At 44.6% G+C, this 21440-nt stretch overlaps 1 protein-coding gene across 1 annotated transcript in view; it reads left to right on the top strand.

The window, feature by feature from the left end:
* LOXL4 (lysyl oxidase like 4) overlaps window positions 1-21440 on the top strand; it is a 107701-nt gene that overhangs the window by 33143 nt on the left and 53118 nt on the right. Inside the window, exon 3 of the mRNA XM_073681336.1 lies at window positions 9714-9922. Coding sequence (XP_073537437.1) covers window positions 9714-9922 — 209 coding nt within the window. The remainder of the gene's footprint in view (window positions 1-9713; window positions 9923-21440) is intronic.

Raw genomic sequence — 21440 nt, 5'->3', positions numbered from 1 at the left:
TGCATCCCTCAGAATCACGAGATTGTCTCCTGTCTCTAGGTGGCCCCCTGTCATTTCTTCTGTCCTGCTTCCTATACGTGGGAGGAGTGTCATCACCTGTGCCTTTAACCATTACCCACTTGATTCCATGTTGGTTGCCAGGGGGTGGGTAGCTTTCTTGAGCTTGATATACCATGGCAGGAGCGGCTTTCTTCTTTGGCTTAGGATCCTTTTCCATTTTTAGCATGGCTTTTTGGAAAGCTTTGACAATGTCCACCGCGTCGATAAAAGAAGAAGAACGAATCTCGGGGCGCACCCTCAGGACTTCATCTTTGAGAGTATCTTGTAGGCCATCGATGAGGGATTGGACCAACAGGGCGGCCTGTGTTTTCACATGAGGGCTATACCCCAAATCCTCGAAGTGCATGCTGAGTCGTGCAGCGTATCTTTCTACTGATTCATCAGGATCTTGTTGAACATCCTGTACAGACCCGGCCTGATCTGATAAGCGATCCTGAGCCCAGGCCTTCAACTGTTTCATGTATTCTAGGCCGGATTCATACGTACTAAGGGATCCTGCTTTTGTGGAATCCATGGCCTTTTCGATAGTAGGCAAGAAATATTCCTTGGCCTTCACAGATGTGATACCTGCCAAATCAGCCCAAGTTGCACCATAAATGGCTCTGGTTGTGTCCAAGCGTCTAGCATACTGCATGGGAGATTTATCGGGATCAGGAAGCTTTGAGACCAGAGTGTCTACTTGTACTGGGGTAAAGGGTTGATATTTGATCATCCCTAAAGGTCCAGGAACTTGTTGAGGACCGGGCAGCCTCGCGTGTTCCTTAGTGGTGTTTGGGGTGGCCGCTGCGGGGGATTCTTCAGGCAACAGAACCGCATTAGGTATCTGTGTCGGGGAGGAGGTTGCCACTAGTAGCTTAAGGGCCAAAGGCATAGCAGCATGAACTGCTGGACTACGGACACATACAATGCGTATTGAGTCCAATCCATGGGGTAGGGTCTCCATGCCCTCCTTGAGGGATAGTACGTGTTCCTCCATGCAGGGCCCGAGTGGGTAGCCGAAAATTCCAGAAGATATAAGTGGTATCGCTAAAGTGCGTCTGGGCATATCCTGATGACTCAATTTTCCTGCATGGAGGAGTACTGAACGGATGGTAGATGCGAGAGTGGAACGTGACTCTTCGGGGTTCTGGGGGTCATAAATAGGACCTATGCATGTATGATGACATCAGCGGGCAGTCTACCCGCACGGGTGACTAAGGTCTGGCCTTTTGAAAGCTCTCCGTTTTTGGCTAAGTGAGCCTGGCATTCTGCAGCTAGAGTGGAACCAGCAGCAAGGGCAATTTTACGACCTAATCCTCCAGCATGGCTCATACAAGAGTTTGCAGGGTTGACTATGGCCCCCACCCGATGTGTAAGGATGTCACCATAGCCTATTGACAGAGTGACAGGGCGTCCTGATGGGTCTACTAGATTCCGGGAGCGGCAGGGGTCCCAGACTTCTGAGGGGCTGGGGGGTGGTGCTCTTTCAGCAGTTGCTTGGAGCAAGGGCCGGAGTATGGGTAATGAATGTGGGGTGGAGGGTGCCACAGGAGACGTATGGGGTAAAGGGGGGGGGCGCTGGAGTATCTTGAGCCCATCCCTCATCTGGCTCCGTATCGTTTTGAGTAACAGTATGTTGGCGGAGGGAGAGCAGTCTGGCCTGAAATTCTGGGGAATTGAGGAGGATATCCCCAGGGTTATGGGCGACCCCCATGGGGAACAGAGGGAGTGCCTCAGCATCGTGGGCTGGAGCAGAGGGTATCGCATTAGTTTCAGATGGGTGCTCTGGGACTGCGGGCTTTTCCACCCGTGCTGGCGGCTGGTAATAAGCACCGGACGGATCTAGTAGCGGATATAGGCCGGATTGGGGTTTCCCGGGCCTCCCACAACAAGTAAAAGGTGTAGTAAGATGGCCGTTGGAGCGAGGAGTTGGAGTGGGAGTGGGATTGTTCTTGGGGGCAGGCTGGGCATCGTGCCATGGGCGGCCCGCCCCACAGACACAGCAGAACTTCGCCCAGGGCGGGTTCTGCTCTCCGCACATACGACACGTCCATCCTTCCGATGATTTGGCTTCGGCGCCATTATAGGGTGGTGGCTGAGGGCTCGGTGTAGTGACAGGCATCAACGGGGTTACGGCCAATTTAGAGTCACATAACAAATCACATTCTGCAGCTTTCATGTATCCGAACAATGGCTCGGCATTCTCTTTTCCCCCTGCACCATCTACTTCTTTCCAGCCCTCAGCCTTTAAATCACTTGCTACTCTAAGATGTGCCTGAGCCTGGTGCAGGAGTCCTTCATCACTCAACTTCCCTTTTTTTTTTGGTAACGCATTCCTTCCACACTGAAGGCTGAAGTCTGCCCGTACTAGGCAGACTTATCATTTTATACAGACTCCTAACATTTTTAACAGCCTTCTTGCCTTCCCGTGACTCTACTAGCTGGATGACTCCCACTGCACCATCCGGCAACTTGTGAGGTCTTTCAGATTTGAACATACGCAACATTTTCTTATAGAATGCACTGATCTGTCGCGACTCAGATCACTGGTGCAGTCGACAGGTCGCCACCCGTCAGTGTAGAGCACTCCTCAATACACTGATAAGACAGAGAGACCCCTCATCTATCCCTTTCCCTAACCTTGAATGGCGACTTTACAGTGCGACTCACCACGGCACCCTGACTCTGACAGCAGAATACCTCCTTATGAGGTTTCTCTGTGGTAGACGAAGAGCACTCCTCAATTCGTCACAGATTCTTTCTAACCTTCACACTTCAATTTAGGAATGCTTTGAAATTCCGACTATCAGTCACGGGAGACCACTATCTAAGAAGAGTACAGTGACCGGGGGAGGAGGAGGTGGTGTTCACACGAGCACGCGCAGGCATGCGACATCACTCGGTCTCACAGTTGCTGGTTCGGGACGTGGCGCGGGACGCCTGAGGTCTCACCACTCGACCGGTCACCCACCCAGATCCAAACCGACAACCCCACAGGAACCGCTGCGGCTGACACACAGGCAAGTGAAACATATAAAATATATATCTCAACTTACCGCGTTCGATGGAGGTTGATCAGGCCTCAAATTCAGCCGCCGCGGTCACCACCAGGGAAGTCAGCAATATGGGTCCGGGAGGGCGGCGGACCGCTAGCCACGCCCCACGTTGGGCGCCAAATGTCGGGGTCGTAACGACAATCCACTCGTCCTCTAGTCACACCAAATTAAGGCTATGAGCATGGGTCAATTATTCAAAGAATGAGTCAGACAACGAGCTGGTTCAAACTCAGAGCACGCTCAGAAGGCTACTGGCAAGCCACGATCTCAGCAATGTTCTGCCTTTATTTCCGCATGCACAAACCTAAATACACTACATAACGGGGAGGGGAAAGGGATTGTTCGGGGCGGGGTAAGCCATAAATGTCTAGTATCCGGCCACTCCTGATTGGTCCATGTCTCCTTAACTCAGTCTCTGGGCAGATATTGCAACCGTCAGTTGATGATCCGGTTTCATTTCTCTGAAACAGGTGCTGGCCGATACCGGCGCCATCTTAGCATAAGTTTCGATCTGAGTAACACGTAGCAAGGAAAGCTTATTGTTATAAGACACAAAATGGTGGTTAGTACATAAGCAAAGCGTATAAAAGTATAAAAGTGGAAAAAAAAATATATTCTTTCTGACCCTGACAGTAGTGGGAGATGTCAATCGGGTATGTCCAAATTTGGACTGCCGATTGCTTTGTTCCACCAGAGATGAGCCACCAGCAGAGGTATCTGTCGGCAGCTTCCTCCTAGAGAACACAGGACCACTCGGCCAAGATGGTTTTCTGCAGGATGATCGTCCCAGACTCATAGAAGATTCAGCAAATCTCACACTTCCATTTTAATTACCCAAACCCTTCCGGAATCAGCGATTTAAGCTCAGAGCACTAAAATATCTAATGAAGAAGCCTCCTCCATGTTTGCAGCCAGGACCCCTTTGTGCCATCACAATAGATTCAGACCTCCTGACCGTAGCAGCGCCTCAGAGATCATGAGATCGCGAGCACTAAATGTCAAAGCCACAATTACATTCAGCTAATTAATGGAAACGAGACTAATGGTAGATTGCATTCTGCGTTAATAATCCCGTTCTGTTATTTTTATAAGCTCGGCTCAATGGTCTCATTGTCCTCATTATCGGAGATGTACTTGTCCTCATGCTCCCGGTGGTTCTCTTTATTTTTGTTACCTTGCGAGCCCTTGTGTTCTCCATGTTGGGGTGAATGCCGGGGTTCTACAAATGACGGACAGGGACTGAGGAGGTGATATGAGTCCGTGTCCGTGTTATTGGTGCATGTAGAGTTGCATCTGCGTAAAGAAGGTGGGCGACCATTCACCTGGCGCTGTAGCTTATCACTGGGCTAGCTTCAATTTAAAAGGGATTTCTGAAACTCAGGGATTTTGTGGTGAGACAACCCCTTTAATGATCTTATTCGTGCATATAGACATCTATATGGACACCGTCTATAAGCTCTTGCTCAGGTAGTGGGAGATAGACAATGGATCATGCCTCAATCTGTTTTTTTGCTAGAGGCACAGTAAGGCCACAAACATTTTCACAGGGACCCTATTACGTCTCAGGGCTCTAATAAAACTGTGCAAGAAGCTGGTTTTATAGAAAAGCTCACGTTCCCCACCAACCACTTGCTATTTGCATGCATTTTTCCATAATTTCTGCACACTATCATATACGGTAATATCAAGATGATACTACTATTTACAGTGAACATCATTCTGCAAGATAATACTGCCATACAGACATATTTTTATACCAGGTGTGGTTTATCAGTTGCCAAACTAGGCGGTGCAGACATATTGCATTGTTTCACAACCCACATAATACCACCGTCTAGTGCCAATATAATACTGCCATATACAGCCCACATAATACCACCATCTAGTGCCAAGATAATACTGCCATATACAGCCCACATAATACCACCATCTAGTGCCAATATAATACTGCCATATAGAGCCCACATAATACCACCATACAGTGCCAATACAATACGGCCATATAGAGCCCACATAATACCACCATACAGTGCCAATATAATACTGCCATATACAGCCCACATAATACCACCATATAGTGCCAATATAATACTGCCATATACAACCCACATAATGCCACCATACAGTGCCAATATAATACTGCCATATAGAGCCCACATAATACCACCATATAGTGCCAATATAATACTGCCATATACAGCCCACATAATACCACCATATAGTGCCAATATACCACTGCCATATACAACCCACATAATGCCACCATACAGTGCCAATATAATACTGCCATATACTACCCACATAATACCACCACATAGTGCCAATACTGCCATATACAACCCACATAATACCAGTGTATAGTGCCAATATAATACTGCTATATACAACCCACATAATACCACCATATAATGCCAATACAATACTGCCATATACAACCCACATACCACCATATAGTGCCAATATAATACTGCCATTTACAACCCACATAATACCACTGTGTAGTGCTAATATAATACTGCCATATCAAGACCACCATATAGTGCCAAGATAATACTGCCATATACAACCTGCATAATGCCGCCATATAGTGCCAAGATAATACTGCCATATACCACTATAAACACGCTGGTACAGCTGTGTGACACCTACTTCGCTACTCGCTAGCCCACCCTGAGAGATGAGGGTACTCGGAGCCGGGTCAGATGTTGGGGGTTGCAGTCGTGGCCTGGACCCGTTCTGTGCCCAGTGTCGTCACATCAAAAATAAGGGCTAGGAGGGACGGTGGTAATCGAGTGGATTAAATGACTACGCCACCTGTGGTGTCTGGTGATTCGCCACCAGCGCTGCGGCAGTCCTCTGAGGCGGGATGTAGTGGCAGCTTTGGATGGTGCAACTCCTCACAGGCGGAGCAGGGCCTCAGGGCAGAGGTGCGGATGGAGTGAGTAGTAGTGAATTCTGGTGCAGTGTGGTGCGGCGTGGGAATAAAGGACCGGAGGCCATAGGGGTAGTCTTCCAGGTTTTACTCAAGGTAGAGCATGCAGCTGCAAGGCTTCTCCTTGCTCCTCACGGCGCTCTGCAGCCACCAGGACCGGGGGTCTGACAACCTCCGAGTAGTTTAGGTGCTTTGGTCAGGACCCCGCACCAGAGTGTTCCTAGACTTTCCACTAGTTCCTCTCCTGTCCGTGTGTGTACTAAGGCCGGGTCTCCCTCTGGACTATGCACAGAACAAGGGTACGGGTGGCGACTCCGCTCCGTCCGTTACCCGCTGGGATCCTCTGAGCCTCCAGGCTTCTCTGACTAAGACTTGAAGTGACAGAGTCAGATATCGGGGGCCGGTACCCCTCTTGCAGCAGGAGTCCCTCTGGCTAGGCCAGAATAGTGAGGACAGGTGGCGTATGTCGCTCCGTCTGCATCCTCCTGGGATCCTTTTGCCTGTGGAGCTTGTCTCCTCTGTTCCCCTCCAGGCCTTCTTAGGTAGGGACCTTGACCGGGTGGAGACAGCCGTTAACTCTTGCCCGCTCCTCGCCTCAAGGCCAGAGCACGAGGACCGTGTCCCCATCAACTGCAGGTTCACACAGAAAGCCACGTTCAGTGATGAAGATCACAATCAAAGACCTTGAACCTAAGATGGCCGTTAATTAAATATGAATTCTTAAGTGTAACCTAAAGTGCGTCCTCCACCCTCACCCACTACTAGGTTCCCCCTTACTTTGGTTCCCCCCATCTCCTCTTATCCCGGATGGGGCAGCACACTGGTGCATAATAGCCCCCCTCAGGTGGGAGAGGTGTGGTGATGAATGCAGAGGTAGGGTCCTGTCAGCCGCACCATCCTTACCTCGAAGGAGAGATACCACACCCCATTAAAGAGATGCAGTACCCCTGTGGCGATCGAACCCTCAGGGGCGCCACAGCTGCACAGAAAGTGGGTGGCCACTAAGGCCGAAAACACCAGAAGAATTAAGGGGTTAAATTTCTGTGGTTGTCAGTGAAGTGAAGCGGCACATGGGACATGTCAGTAAAATCTGGCTTTTTGGCTCGCTGCGCCCGTTCTGGCTGCATGAAAATAGAAATGTTCATTTTGGCGGAATTCCAAGAACAACAAGCATGCACAGAGTCCGACTGACGGTATAAAGGCCGAGACTTGTGTGTATGAATAGTGTCATAGTGCATCTGCCTGCATTACCTCACTCCACCCCAGCCTGACATACCCCTGGTGTTTCCTCACCTCTCAGGCATTCCGAAAACTTCTCCAGAGCTCGGACCAGATGAGATCCGTCACTTCATGACAAATCAGGAGATTTTACTCACCAAGGAATATGGGCTGCGGGTTCATACACTGAACATTCGCGATGGCACATTGATGAAACTGATATAGCAGAGCTGAACGTGTCACATCACTCATCGTTTCTCTATGGTCATTGTCAAGGTTCGCCATCAAATGATAGAATAGTGTGCGAAAATGACAAACTCGGCTCTGCTGCATCTGACCAGTGACAGATCAAGATCTGTGGACCCCGGTTAGCAAATGCATAGGAGGGGAGTTGCATGGTAAGGGGGTGTCAGAAGGGAAAGGAAAAACAGGATACATTGTAAGGGCAATATAAGCGATCACAAACCGCATCACCAAAATGGACATTAAAAAACAAAATAATAAATAATACCGCCAAATGGTGTAAAAAATTGACACAACCATGCAGTGTCCAAATAATGCCACCAAATGTTTCCCAGACTGCAGTGCCATACAGTGCCTGTAAAATGTCACTATACACTGTGCCTAAAAGATAGTAACATTCAGTGTACAAATAATACCGCCACACAGTAATACTAAAGTGTCACACGGTGCCCACATAATCCCACTTTCCCTTATCCCTTAAAAACATAACATGCAATATACTAATAATACCCCAATGCAGTAATATCACCATATGTTCCCATACCGGCTCAGTGGTTAGCACTGTAGCGCTGGGGTCCTGGGTTCAAATCCCACCAAGGACAACATCTGCGAGGAGTTTGTATGCTCTCCCCATGTTTGCGTGGGTTTCCTCCGGGTTCTCCGGTTTCCTACCACACTCCAAAGACATACTGATAGGGAATCTAGATTGTGAGCCCCGATGGGACAGTGCCCATAATATCTGTAAAAATGTGGAATATGCTGGCACTATATAAATACATTATTATTATTATTATACAGCAATGCCCACAAAATACTGCTACACAATACCCATTATATAGTACCTAAGTAACAGTACCACCCAGAAGTCAACTGATGCCAGTATATGGTCCCCAAACAGTGCCCAATATACAACTGATACTAATATACTGCAACGTCAGAAATTGCCCAAAAATACAGTACCATGCAGTATATAAATGACATCACCAAACAATAATGGCACCAAATTTCCTCATACAACCGTACCATACGGTTCCCACATAATCCCACCATACTGTGCCCAAAAACAGTATTATAAAGTTTACAAATGATACTACCACAAAATAATACTGACGTGAGATTCCTCTACTACAGTGCCATACAGTACTTACATAAAACCTATACTGCTGTAGATATTACTCATATATTAACTTCACATACTGTAGTGCCCAAATAAGAGTGCCACCCCATTTTCAAATAATACCGCTATTGAGTGTCCAACTAACAATAAACCACACATATAGTAAAGTTAGTCAGTGGTGAAATAATGCAAACACTGTCCAAATAATGGTGTCTTGCGGTATTATTTATACACTATTATATACTGTAGGTGACACATGGAATTAAGTTATCGGTACGGTCTAGTGATATTGGCAACATGTAGAAATGAATATGGTAGATGGCTTATTGTATGGAGGTATTATTTGTGCACTACATGGTACTGTTTTTTTCACTGTATAGTAGGATTGCGTGGGAACTGTGCGGTACTGTAGTATGAGCACCATGTGGAAGTATTATTGAAACTATCTGGGACTGATATTTGGGCACTATATTAAGGTTATTCACTGGTACTACATAGTGGTATTGGTATTATGTAAACACTATATGGCAATGTAGTACAAGAACCTTATAGCGGTTGGTAGTACCCAATAATACCGCCATACAATATCCATATAGCAAAATATCAAAACCATATAATGCTGAAATATTGGTACAATACACTGGCCAATTCTTGTTAGTCCTATTAAATTATAAAGGTTCATTGCAATTTGAAAGTATTACTGCCATATAATACCCAAGTAACATTGCGGTACAGTACATAAATAATGCCCTAATACACTGCCCAAAAAGTACCACGCGGTATTAAAATAGCATTGCCTGACAATCTTAGCCCTGCTACATCAGATCAATATTTCTAAACACAAATATAACATTTTCCATCTGCTGTAATGTGATTCTAGGGACAGCCCCCCACTACCTAAACCCACACGACGGTCACTAATTACGGTATCTAAAAATGGCAAACACAACACACCGGAACATGTTTCATCTAAATAATGTGATACTAGACACAAGAGAGGATGCAGTGTCAGTCTTCACTGTCATTGTGGTATTTTATTCCTAAATGAAGCAGTGCTACAATATCTTGTATAGTGAATGCATTACGTTCATTCATTTAACTCTTTCAGCACACAAAGAAAATCGAGGAGGTTAGAATTAAGCCCATCTCTGCCCGCGCCAAGGCAAGCCTCCCCGTCACAGAGGGCATCGTGGAAGTGAAACACCACGGCAGGTGGCGGCAGGTCTGTGACCACGGCTGGACCATCGACAACAGCAGGGTGGTGTGCGGAATGATGGGGTTTCCTGGAGAAGTTCAACCCAACATCAAGTTTTACAGGTAAAGACTCCACCCTATTGCGCCACCTAAAAATTAAATTTTAATAAACAGGAGCCGCACCTGTGCCTTCACCAGCGGGTGCCCGCTGCAATATCCGGCCGTCATCCTGCTGCAACGGCAAAGATTCGCAGCAACCCCGATCCTGCTCAACCCCTTAGATGTTGCGATTAATAGCTCCTGCAGCTCTTAAAAGTTTTCAACTATCCAAAGAGAAGTGATAACTTGAGGATCGGTGGGGTCTGACTGCTGAACCCCCCCAAATCACAAGAACGGGGTTCTAAATTGCCCATTCGGAATGTAGCGGTGGCTGCACATGCGCGTCATTGCTCTATGCATTCTCTTTCCCATAGAGAATGAGCACAGCAATGGTGCGCATGCGCAGTGACTGTTCCATTCCATCGGGCCATCTCATAGTTCCGTTCTCAGAATCTGTGCGGGTCCCAGTGGTCATACTCCCACAAATCTGCACTCTAAATTGCCCATTCGGAATGTACGGTGGCTGCACATGCGCATCATTGCTCTATGCACTCTCTTTCCTATAGAGAATGAGCAGAGCAATGGTGCGCATGCGCAGCCACTGTTCCATTCCAATGGGTCATCTCCTAGTTCCGTTCTCAGAATCTGTGGGGGTCCCAGTGGTCGTACTCCCATAAATCTGCAGGTTATCTAGTCAATCTTTTGGATAGGTCATTATTTTTAATGATGGGAAAATTCATTTTAAGTCATTAAAGCTCAAACAGGTTTAAAAAAAAAAAAAGATTTGAAAAAAAAGTTAATGTATTTCTTCTATAAGTTATTTGTATCCAAATACAATAGTACCATAACAAAATGCAACTTTTTCTGCAAAAAGAAAAAAAAACTTTAGTTACATGAAGTGAAAAAATAAGAATTGAAAAAAAATGATCACATACCCAGTTAGTGGATCGTCTGTATACTTTTCTCGGGATCCTCATCTCTTGGCAGAACAGTTACATAGGATCTAAGGGGTAACGGTGACATTCCTGACGTGCCAGTGTAAGGAGACTTATAGGCCATGCAATTATCCGCTAGGAAATTAAATATTCAAATTGCCTCTTCAAAGAGAAGCCTCTCATACATCCAAATCAGATCTCTTGCTTTGCGCTGATGAGGGGCAACACCCCGAAACACGTGTCTGCAAATTGAGATTCTGGTTTGGCTTTTATCCTAAGTCATGTGGCAAGGCTCTTTAAAGGGTCGATATTGACTTTTAGTATTGCTACTTCCAATAGGTGGCACTAGAGATCTAGTCTGAAGAGGCAATCAGCACTTCCATGAATGGACACTGTGCAATGCTTTATTTCTCCTGTGGTGGCGCTGCAGGTGAAATTGAATACTTACTGCTAATTTGCTAACAGATTACAGCTGATGTCTTGGGATTCCATCAGGTAAATACTTTGTGATTATCTTATTGTCACGGGATGATACAGCCTGGCATCATTTTTTTTACTGTGTGGCAATGTATGTAGCAAAATAATCTACTAAACTATGCCGCCATACAGTCAAAAAAAGCAATACTAAAGCATAGAGCCTGTACATGTCACAAGAGTTAATGAGGCCTGACAGATACATTCTGCGCATGCGCCGTGTAGTTCACCGGTGCGACCAAAGTTTTAGCTGTCTGATGGGACCATGAAGCTCCACATGTTCCTGCAGGTCGGATGTCTTGTGAGGACGCAGTGTCGGACGCCACGTTTGTTGTCCGCAATTCTGCAAACCCTCCATCAGCGGCAAAGTGTAATTACACATCTGATCTCACAGGAAACGCCTGCGGTTGGGGAGAGCTGGGTGTCTAATTCCTGCATCAGATGAATGTGCTATTCTTATGGGCAGTCCTATGTAATTTACTCTTGTCCTGCTTGTTTTTTTTATCCTTAAAGCCTTTCTTGGAAGCTGGATGTGTCTTATTGTCACATGCCATCCAGACAGAACACGCCCCGGCATCGGGAGCCCAAATATTTTGGATTCCTATATAAATATGAGACACTGGGTGACAACATTCATGGGAGGCATGATAATGCCCGGAGGGGTTGTCAGCCACCTTTCCATGGACCTCGAATGCCGAGTGACGGGATGCTTTTACATGATAGCCAAAAATGCATACGTACGTGCCAACTGGCTCCCAGAGACATGGGAAACAAGCCAGCTGTGTTGGCAAATGTCCCGGGTGCTGCCGAAGCCTCCCAAATGTCCTAGAAAGCAACGCATGGGAATAATCCGCCATTGGACGGAGCCCCAGCCTCCAGATACACAATCAGGTGTATGGAGGGGGGCGAAACAAGACACATAAGTGGTATGAGCTCTAAATAGGAAGCATGGATATGCAACTACATTTAAACCTATTCAAAAAGTTGTCAAAAATGTAGTTAAAGGGAATGTTCGAACTCAGCAAGTTATCACCTATCCAGAGGAAAAATGTTAACTCGCTGATTATTGCGGGGGGTCCTACTTTTGGACTTTTTTGGTCCACCGATCTCAAGAACATGGCTCTGAAGTGCTCCGATTGAATGGAGCAATGGCTGCACATGCGCACCACTACTGTGGTAATTATCTTTAAGACTGTCGGCTTTCTAAGGTGAGATAACCCCTATAAAGAGGACCCGTAACCAGGTCATAAGCGGACAATTTTTGTTCCTATTTTATTCCTGCTGCTCCTCTGAGTATAGTGTTTTGTTTTTAAGTCCACCATACGGTTCCATAGATATGGGACTTTTTAATCAGTGCTTATTTTTCTGGTCTTTACAAGGAGATAAAAGTATAGAAGTGAAACGCGCGTTGGGTGTGGCGCACGTCTTATCTTTTATCAGATCGATTGAGCTAGGGATATTTACTTGGTTTGGATATTTCCATAATTTCTTCTGCTAGTTGCAATTTACAGTTGCTATATTTACCTTTTATTCCCCGTGCTCTTCCTTTGCAGAACATTGATTTATATCATTCTAGTCATGATCGTTTGTGCTTTTCATACTTTTTGACTTTTTTATATCCCGTTGATTCCTATTGGTACTGCATCACTTTTTCTTTGATCTTATATTATACATTTTATCCTCTTTTTTATGTGCAGATATTTATCTTCCCTCCAGTTACATATTATTGCCCTATGGCAATTTTTGTGTTGTTTTATTTTTGTATTTTTTTCAACAAAGATTGTATTTTCATCTCTACATCTCCAGTACTCAGTAGCTGTGTTGATACTATACTAGAGTGTTCACGCTCACCATTGGGATCTGTTATAGCTGTTCGTAAATATGTATGTTAGTTACTGGTTTATGACACTTATTGTAAAAAAAATTATGATTCTTGTAATTGGTTTTTGCTCCATGATAAGTTTTGGGACAAAAAATCTTGGTATATTTTTTTTTGTTTAAAAAAACACTCATAATATATAGAGAAATGTCTGTAAATATTAGTACATTGTGCCTGTAAAGAAGAAGAGCTCTGTTTAGCTTTTTAGGCAGAGTAACTTCTCTCATACACGGCAGTGCAGTCTTTGGTTCAACGTTAGAGCTTCTGCCTTCCATAACAGAAGTCTGGAGTTTAAGTCTAAGAAAAGTTGAGCTTTAAAAAAAGCGAAGAATTAATTTAGGGGTTGTCCACTACTTTTATATTGGTGAAATATCTGTTGGATAGGTAATCAATATAAGATTGGTTAGAGTCTGACACACAGCACAGCACCCCCACGATCAGTTTCTGTAACATCTGGCAGTGGCCAAATGTAAACAGCTTGCGGAATGCAAGACCAAAGCTCCATACACTCCTAGTGGCCACTGTGAGGTACTGCAGATCAACTCCTGTTAAATGAAAAATAGCTGATCTGCAGAACCCGACAGCAGTGGCTAAACTGTGTATGGGTCTGTACTGTTCCGCTCTATGTACTGTTTACATCTGGCCACCAAGGAGCTGATCAGTGAGGGTGCCGGGATTCAGACTCCCACCTATCTGATTATTTCACATTTAAACTAAAGTGGCGTAGAGACAGCCGGAATATGATGTAAAATTATTCATGAGATGTTAATTACTGATCTTGCAGCAAGCATTTCTTAAAGGAAGAAATCACTAGAAAGAACATTCACTTTACCCTGAACTAATAGGAGCCGTCCGATTCAGTATTTATTGCGATGGTCATCATGGGGTTAGCAGAAAATTTTAAATAAATCAATAATCATTACTTTAAATGTAGACAGCCCTTTGCTACTTTTTTTTTTTTAAGTGTGCTTTACTCACTCTCACCTGGTCCATCACTGCTGCTCCAGTGTCTGTTATTGTGTGCAATGCTGACATCATGATGCATCGCTGCAGCCAATCAGTGAATATGGTTCAGGTGCTGAAATTCCCATCTGACACGAGAACAAGGGGACCAAAGTATTGGGGTTGAATGGACCAGTCTTGAGTATGTGCGACCACCACTCCTTTAGACAGTGAGTGGGGTAACGGTTGCCCAAGCTCACTGCCACTTCATTCACACATGGACCCCTGTTCTCATGGTCGATGGAGATCCAAATGCTTAACCCCCAGCAAAAGTGCAACTATCACCTATCCAGAAAGAATTAATGTTGTACAGGGTTAAAAAACATGACTGTTTTCTTCCAAAAAGAGCGCCACCCCGTCCACAGGTTATATCTGGTATTGCAACTTTATTCCAATTTACTTCACTGGAGAGCAATATTTGTAGCTATGTATGGAAAAATGCAGGCATTTTTTTTTGTAATCCTGTACAACCCCTTAAAGTACATGACATTTGACTCTATTTTCAGGTGTTATTTTTAATTTTTTCCTTTTTAAGTTTCTTGAGGATAAGCTAATCTCAAGGTATTTTGCTGTAGAGACTCTGTGTGACCATTAATGGCAGTCTGGTGTAAATTATTCTCTGGAATGCTCAAGCGTTTCAGAGAAGATATACTTTGAAGGTCCAACCATTGCCAGAGACCATACTAGTCTGGCATTGGCCCCCTGGCCGGCTCTTCCCAGTGTGGCACCCTGCTGTTCACAGGTACCACAGGACCCAAAAGGGTGCATGGATGGACTTCTCCACAAGAGGCCCTCACTACAAACAGACACCTCCACCCTTCCACCTCATACCATCAGAGGGAGCCCGTTAGGGATATATATATGGAGGGTGGAGCCAGGCAGTTCAGTCTCAGTCAGAGAGAGTGTGCTGCCACTGAGAACAGTGAAGACGCAGCACGTCTGCTGCTGAATTGAGGGCCCCGAGTGTGGCCGGAGGCAAAGAGGAGAGGAGAGAGGACTTGAGGGGACAGAGGAGCATCATAGGCTCACCCCAAGACACAAACCGGACACCGGGTCTGGGCCTACAGTGTCCTTTATACCCAAGTCCCTGGTCTACCTGAAGCTAAACCCTTGACAGGACTAGGAACCACGAAGGCCCCGGCGTCCAGGGATAGTGGTTGCCAGAAAAAGGTCCTACTACCAAGTGACAGGTGAAGGAACAGCACGACACAGAAGCTAGGCCCAGTTGCAGGCTGGCCAGGAGCTTAGAGAGAGGGAGACACGGACCAGGAGGCCTTATACCCGCTCACTGGGGAGAAGTCCTGAAGTGCACCCTTCCTACCGAGTACCCTGGACCGTACCTGACATCCGCACTAGTAAAGGTACTGAAGTGAATCCCCTGTCTCTGTCAGTTACTCCTGCTGCGCCATCTCTCCTGCACTGCAAGCCCCAGCATCACCACCATTTGCACCTACACTGCCCCGGGGGCCCGCTCCACCTGTGGGGAGCAGAAACATCCCAGCTACTATCCCATCACCCCCGGAGGTCTGCAGCAGCGCCGGTAACCATTACCGGAAACCACAGGTGGCGTCACGAGACAAACTGTATACTAAAACCCCCTTTTTAAAGAGAGACCCAGAGTACGGGCCCGGGAGCCGACTGCCGTGACCTCCTAAACAAGGTAAAAGGCCCGGGTACCGAGTCCCCTATATTCCCCCTGGGTGACACACCAGCTCTGCTGCAAGTGATTGACAGGTCTCTCCTTTGAGTGTACACAGTAGTGCTGGGAAGAGCCGGCCAGGGGGGCAATGCGAAACTAGTGTGGTCTCTGACTACAGCCCTCGAGCTGGATCTTTTAAGTATATGTTCACTGAAATGCTGGAACATTTCAGGGAATAATACACCTGCCTTCCCATTGTGCAGCCAGGTTGGGATTCATGCTGCCTGCGGTTTGGGCAACATGAATCCGCTGACAGGTTCCCTTTGACCTTTTTCTGCATCTCTGTTAGGTTCCTGTGCAGGTTTTGTTTCCTGTACCTGCAATCTGTACGTCCTTCTGGACCCTCTTAGGCTGTGTCCACACATTGCATTTTTGCTGCATTTTTTTTAATGCAAATTTTAAGCTGCGTTTTAACCAGCAGAAACTATGAGATTTCAGAAATCTCGTGCACACACATTGTTTTTTTTTTTCCCTGACTGAATTGGAAAACTGCTGCGCTTTTTGCAAAAACTGCAGCGTGTCACTTCTTTCAGCATTTTTTTACCCGTAGAAAAGCGATGAGTAAGTGCAAAAATGCTGCAAAAAATTCAGGTTTTGCTGCGTTTTTGGTGCAAAAATCGAATGAAGTTGCATCATGTTTTTTTGGGAGGGCACTAAATGTTATTAGCATGCACAAGAGACAATAAAAACGCAGCAAAAACAGCAAGTAAGCAGCAAAAAAGACAGCAAAACCTGCTTTTTTTTTAAGCAGCTTCTTTACTGCCAAGAGAGCAGGTTTTGCCTCCACACAAAAAAAAGCAGCAAAAACGCAACGTGTGAACGTAGACTTAGTTTTCTTCTTGCCACAAAGTAGCATGTTGTTAGCGTGTTGCAGTGAACAGTCATTGTGTGATTACCGTCGGAGGAGGACGGAGATGACTTTTCTGCAGTCAGGGTAGAAATGGCTGCCAAGGACTGAGTAAGCAGAATGAAGAGGATGTACATTTTCAATACTGTAGCAGGAGACAGGTCAATTTCTGTCTTGCAGGAGATAACTCTAAAGCGAGACTAGAACATTAATTATCTGAGCGAACCTCAGAATTGTTCTCCCGACAAATAGATTTGGCTACATCATAGGTCTCTCATCTTCGATTCATTGTTATCTGCTTGAGAATTTATAATAAAGCTCCCGCCTGAAAACTGACAATCTGGAGAACTTGGAAGTGTTTAGCTGAAGTTAATATTGAACCCTGATATAGTTCACCGGCCTCGCATTTTCTCTGCTTCCACTTCTGAATCGCGAAGTTCTTCACTATTTTTTTTTTAGCCTCGTGAAATCCATAGTCGTCTCGTTTTGATACCGTGAACTTTTTTTTGTGTGTGTTTGATAAAGAAAACTGCCCCACAGAGCTGACTAATACTAAAGCGTAAAGGGAAACGATTGACAATATATGACCTACTGTTTACATCAAATATTTGTATTACATTGTTGCTTTATCTTTTTTTTTTTTTTTTTCATTTTGTAATTTTTTTTTATACATCACAATTCACAACCTGTATTTAAAAAAAGAAGGAAATTAGAAATCTTTCAATTTTCATAATGGCCCATGGGGATAAGTGACATCTTTGGACAGGGGATTATAAAGATTTTTTTATTTTATTCTTATTTTTACACCAGGACATAGTGGCAGCTGAATACTACTCTCAACATTGTCCCTTGCTCACGGTGACAATGATGAGGGCAGCGTTCAGCTCCCGGCGCTTGGGAACAGCTCTAACTGTATGCTGATTCCCCGGCGCCGGTACGTGTACTCCTGATGCAGCACACAGGCGACACACATATGCCACATGTGTGACACACAGGTGCACACAGACATGGATATCTCGGTACTGGTTTTCCCAGTATTGGAAATATCAGGAAGTGTGAAACCGGCCGTAGCAAGAGTTTTCAGCAGTGTCATTATCATCACAGGATTACAATAACAGCTAATACTTCAATACACAGCTGATAAAACATGATCCATCAATCACAATAGGTGATGTCACAGCTCACCTCCTCCTCCTGTAAATTAACTGATAGCACCTCTATATACAGTAGATAATATAGGATCCACCATTCAAAATAGGTGATGTCACAGCTCCCCTCCTCCTCCTGTACAATGACTGATGACACCTCTATATACAGTAGATAACACAGGATCCACCATTCACAATAGGTAATGTCACAGCTCACCTCCTCCTCTTTTACAATGACTGATAACACCTCTATATACAGTAGATAACACAGGATCCACCATTCACAATAGGTGATGTCACAGCTCACCTCCTCCTGTACAATGACAGATAACACCTTTATATACAGTAGATAACACAGGATCCATCATTCACAATAGGTGATGTCACAGCTCACCTCCTCCTGTACAATGACTGATAACACCTCTATATACAGTAGATAACACAGGATCCACCATTCACAATAGGTGATGTCACAGCTCACCTCCTCCTGTACAATGACAGATAACACCTTTATATACAGTAGATAACACAGGATCCACCATTCACAATAGGTGATGTCATAGCTCACCTCCTCCCCCTCCCATCACAATGACCTTTTCATGTGCTCCTTTAATGCTTCAATACAAATGATAGGGTCTGAGTCTGTTCATTGTGGCTCATGTACATGTGCATTTCCTATATGTTTGAGTCTAGACGAGCCCTAGTGGCCAGTGTTTAAACTGCAAGAATTTATATATAGAAAAATTATACAAAAATATTGGCAAAGTACATTTCACATGAAATCCTATTTTAAACAATAGGTCATTTTCTGATTCTCTTTAAAGCAGTTGTGACTGGGACTAATATATTGATGATGCATCCTTACGTAAGGTTCTGCACATTTCTAATATACTTTATGTATCATTTTCTCACCATTTTCAAGATCTCCACTTGCTTTTAGTGAATGAGAAAATTCTTGTTTATATCTAAAGGCTACATTAGGAGAGTGCTAGTGCTGCTTAAGGAGACCAGTTCAGTATGGAGCCAGATCTTGCAGTCAGATTGAGCTCACTGATGGATTCACTGGTAACTCATTCTACAGGCTGTTATGTATAATGATACATAGCGGATGTAGAAGCCAAAACTGTAAAAAAAATTCTAATGAAATCTTATTGCAAAATTGTTTTAACCAGAAAAAAAGACCAATGTATTACATTACATAAAGTTCCGTAACGTTGTGTCCATATCCTTAAGTTCAGTACGACTACTAATGCTACCAATAATTTCCTATTGAGACTGAAACATCTAAAGTCAAAAATATGTAGGGGCGTTCCCATATTTTTGATCATATTAGTGCATTAGAAAACTTTTTTAAGGTGCATTTTGCCTTATATATTTTTTTATAAAATCATGTTTCTTAAAAAACTTTTTAATAAACTTATAGTGTCCATTGCACTTCTTCCTGGAGTGGTCACTTAGTTTTTTAAGACTCCCCTAGCCAAAGATCTGCTTAGTTTTGCAGATGTATACACTGGATATGAGTGGGAGAGGTATTAGAGGCCATATTGGTAGCCACCAAACTTTTCCATAAAGAAATAAAAAGTTAGAAAAAGTTGAGTAAAGTTTTGAAAACTTTAAAAAAAAAAGTATTAATTTTTACTTTTGGATTTTTTTTAGACTTTTAACTTTCAGTTATATCATATTATTCCAGAAATGTTCTCTAATAGTATATTTTGCTGAATTAATGTGACCTTATTATGGGGTCTGTTCTCAGGACGGCCACACAGAGCACCACTTAGTGCCGTCCACAACATGTTATACACTCGCTCTATTGCCAGAACTCAGTCTGGCATTTTCAAAGAGCCTAATAACCCATATAAAAGTGAAGCTAAATATCAAAGCGTAATAATAATATAAGGAGCAACAGCGGCCATTGTGTGGAATGGGGGAACTCTGCGGATACTGTGTGACCTTTCAGACTTAGTGGCAGTAATGAGTTAATGGTTCCTCTGGTCACATTCAGCTAGCTGTCATTAGCAGGCTGCCTGTTATTTAGCAGAGTGCTTTTGGCAAGTGCTAAGTGTAGTATATGGTTAGCTGTAATTGTATGTGTTTCCTGCACCACAATGTGCTTAAAATGGCTGGAAGGACAATGCCCCTCGGCGGTTTAGGAGGGCAGTCTGAGGTCCTTGGTGGGATTTTTATTATAAAAGCTAAATGACCATGTAGCAAATTGTTACTCATTGTATCCATTGTTGAGTCTGGTCTAATTGGGAAGCTGTGGGATTTTGCATTGAGTGGTCCACAACCTTGGGGCTCTCCAGCTAACACTGGCACTCAGTGCATGATGGGAGTTGTAGTTTGACAGCAGCTGGGTTACAGATCACAAATAGCCTCATTCAGAGCAAAATAGATATAATGGATACAAAGCACCAAATAATACCAGTATAAAAGGTCTATATAATATTAACCCCATGCAATGTGTAATAATGCATCTATACCATATCCAGAGAATACCGCCGCACAGAGGTCTCATACCACTGCCATATACCGTAGTGCCTGTACACAGACGGGAGAGGTCCCTGCATAAGAACAATATATCGGCCCTTTGTAGCCCAATAGCTTATCGTAATGGACAATGCCACCTGCTTTGGAGGCTGTGTGTCACAATAACAATGCTTTTGTACCTGCCCCACCACTGTGCCCCTTATATAATATTAATGCCTCTTTTGTGCCCTCCAGATGGTAAAATTGTCCTCTAGAAAGTGAAAAAATGCAAATTCCCTAGAAAACAGTGTCCACATTTTGCCCTCAGAAAGTGATAATGTCCCTTGTGCATCTTTGACTGTCACAACCCTCTGAGTGCCCCAATAATGCTTCTTAATTGCCCACTTAACATTTAATAATGTCTCCTCATGTACAACTCCTCTATACACAGTATAATACCCACACAGCTCCCCTTTACACAGTATGATGGGCCCACAGCTTCCCTATACACAGTATAATACCCCCACAGCTCCCCTATATACAGTATGATGGGTCCACAGCTCCTCTATACATAATATAATGCCTCCACAGCTCCTCTATGCACAGTATGTTGGGTCCACACCTCCCCTATACACAGAATAATGGGCCCACAGCTCCTCTATATATAGTATGATGGGCCCACAGCTCCCCTATACACATTATAATACCTCCACAGCTCCCTTTACACAGTATGATGTCCCCACAGCTCCCCTTTACACAGTATGATGGGCCCACAGCTCTCCTATACACAGTATAATACTCCCACAGGTTCTCTATACACAGTATGATGGGCCCACAGCTCCCCTATACACAGTATAATACCACCACAGCTTCTCTATACACAGTATGGTGGGCCCACAGCTCCTCTATGCACAGTATAATGGGCCCACAGCTCCTCTATGCACAGTATAATGGGCCAACAGCTCCCATATACATAGTATAATACCCCCCAGCTCCTCTATACACAGTATGGGGGGCCAACAGCTCCCCTATACACAGTATAATATCCCTACAGCTGATCTTTACACAGTATAGTGGGCCCACAGCTTCCTT

This window comes from Phyllobates terribilis, unplaced genomic scaffold (assembly GCF_046119375.1).
Source record: "Phyllobates terribilis strain yellow unplaced genomic scaffold, ASM4611937v1 Scaffold_5__5_contigs__length_657084704, whole genome shotgun sequence".
Classification (NCBI taxonomy): Eukaryota; Metazoa; Chordata; class Amphibia; order Anura; family Dendrobatidae; genus Phyllobates; species Phyllobates terribilis.
This window is presented reverse-complemented; position numbering and strand designations above follow the sequence as displayed.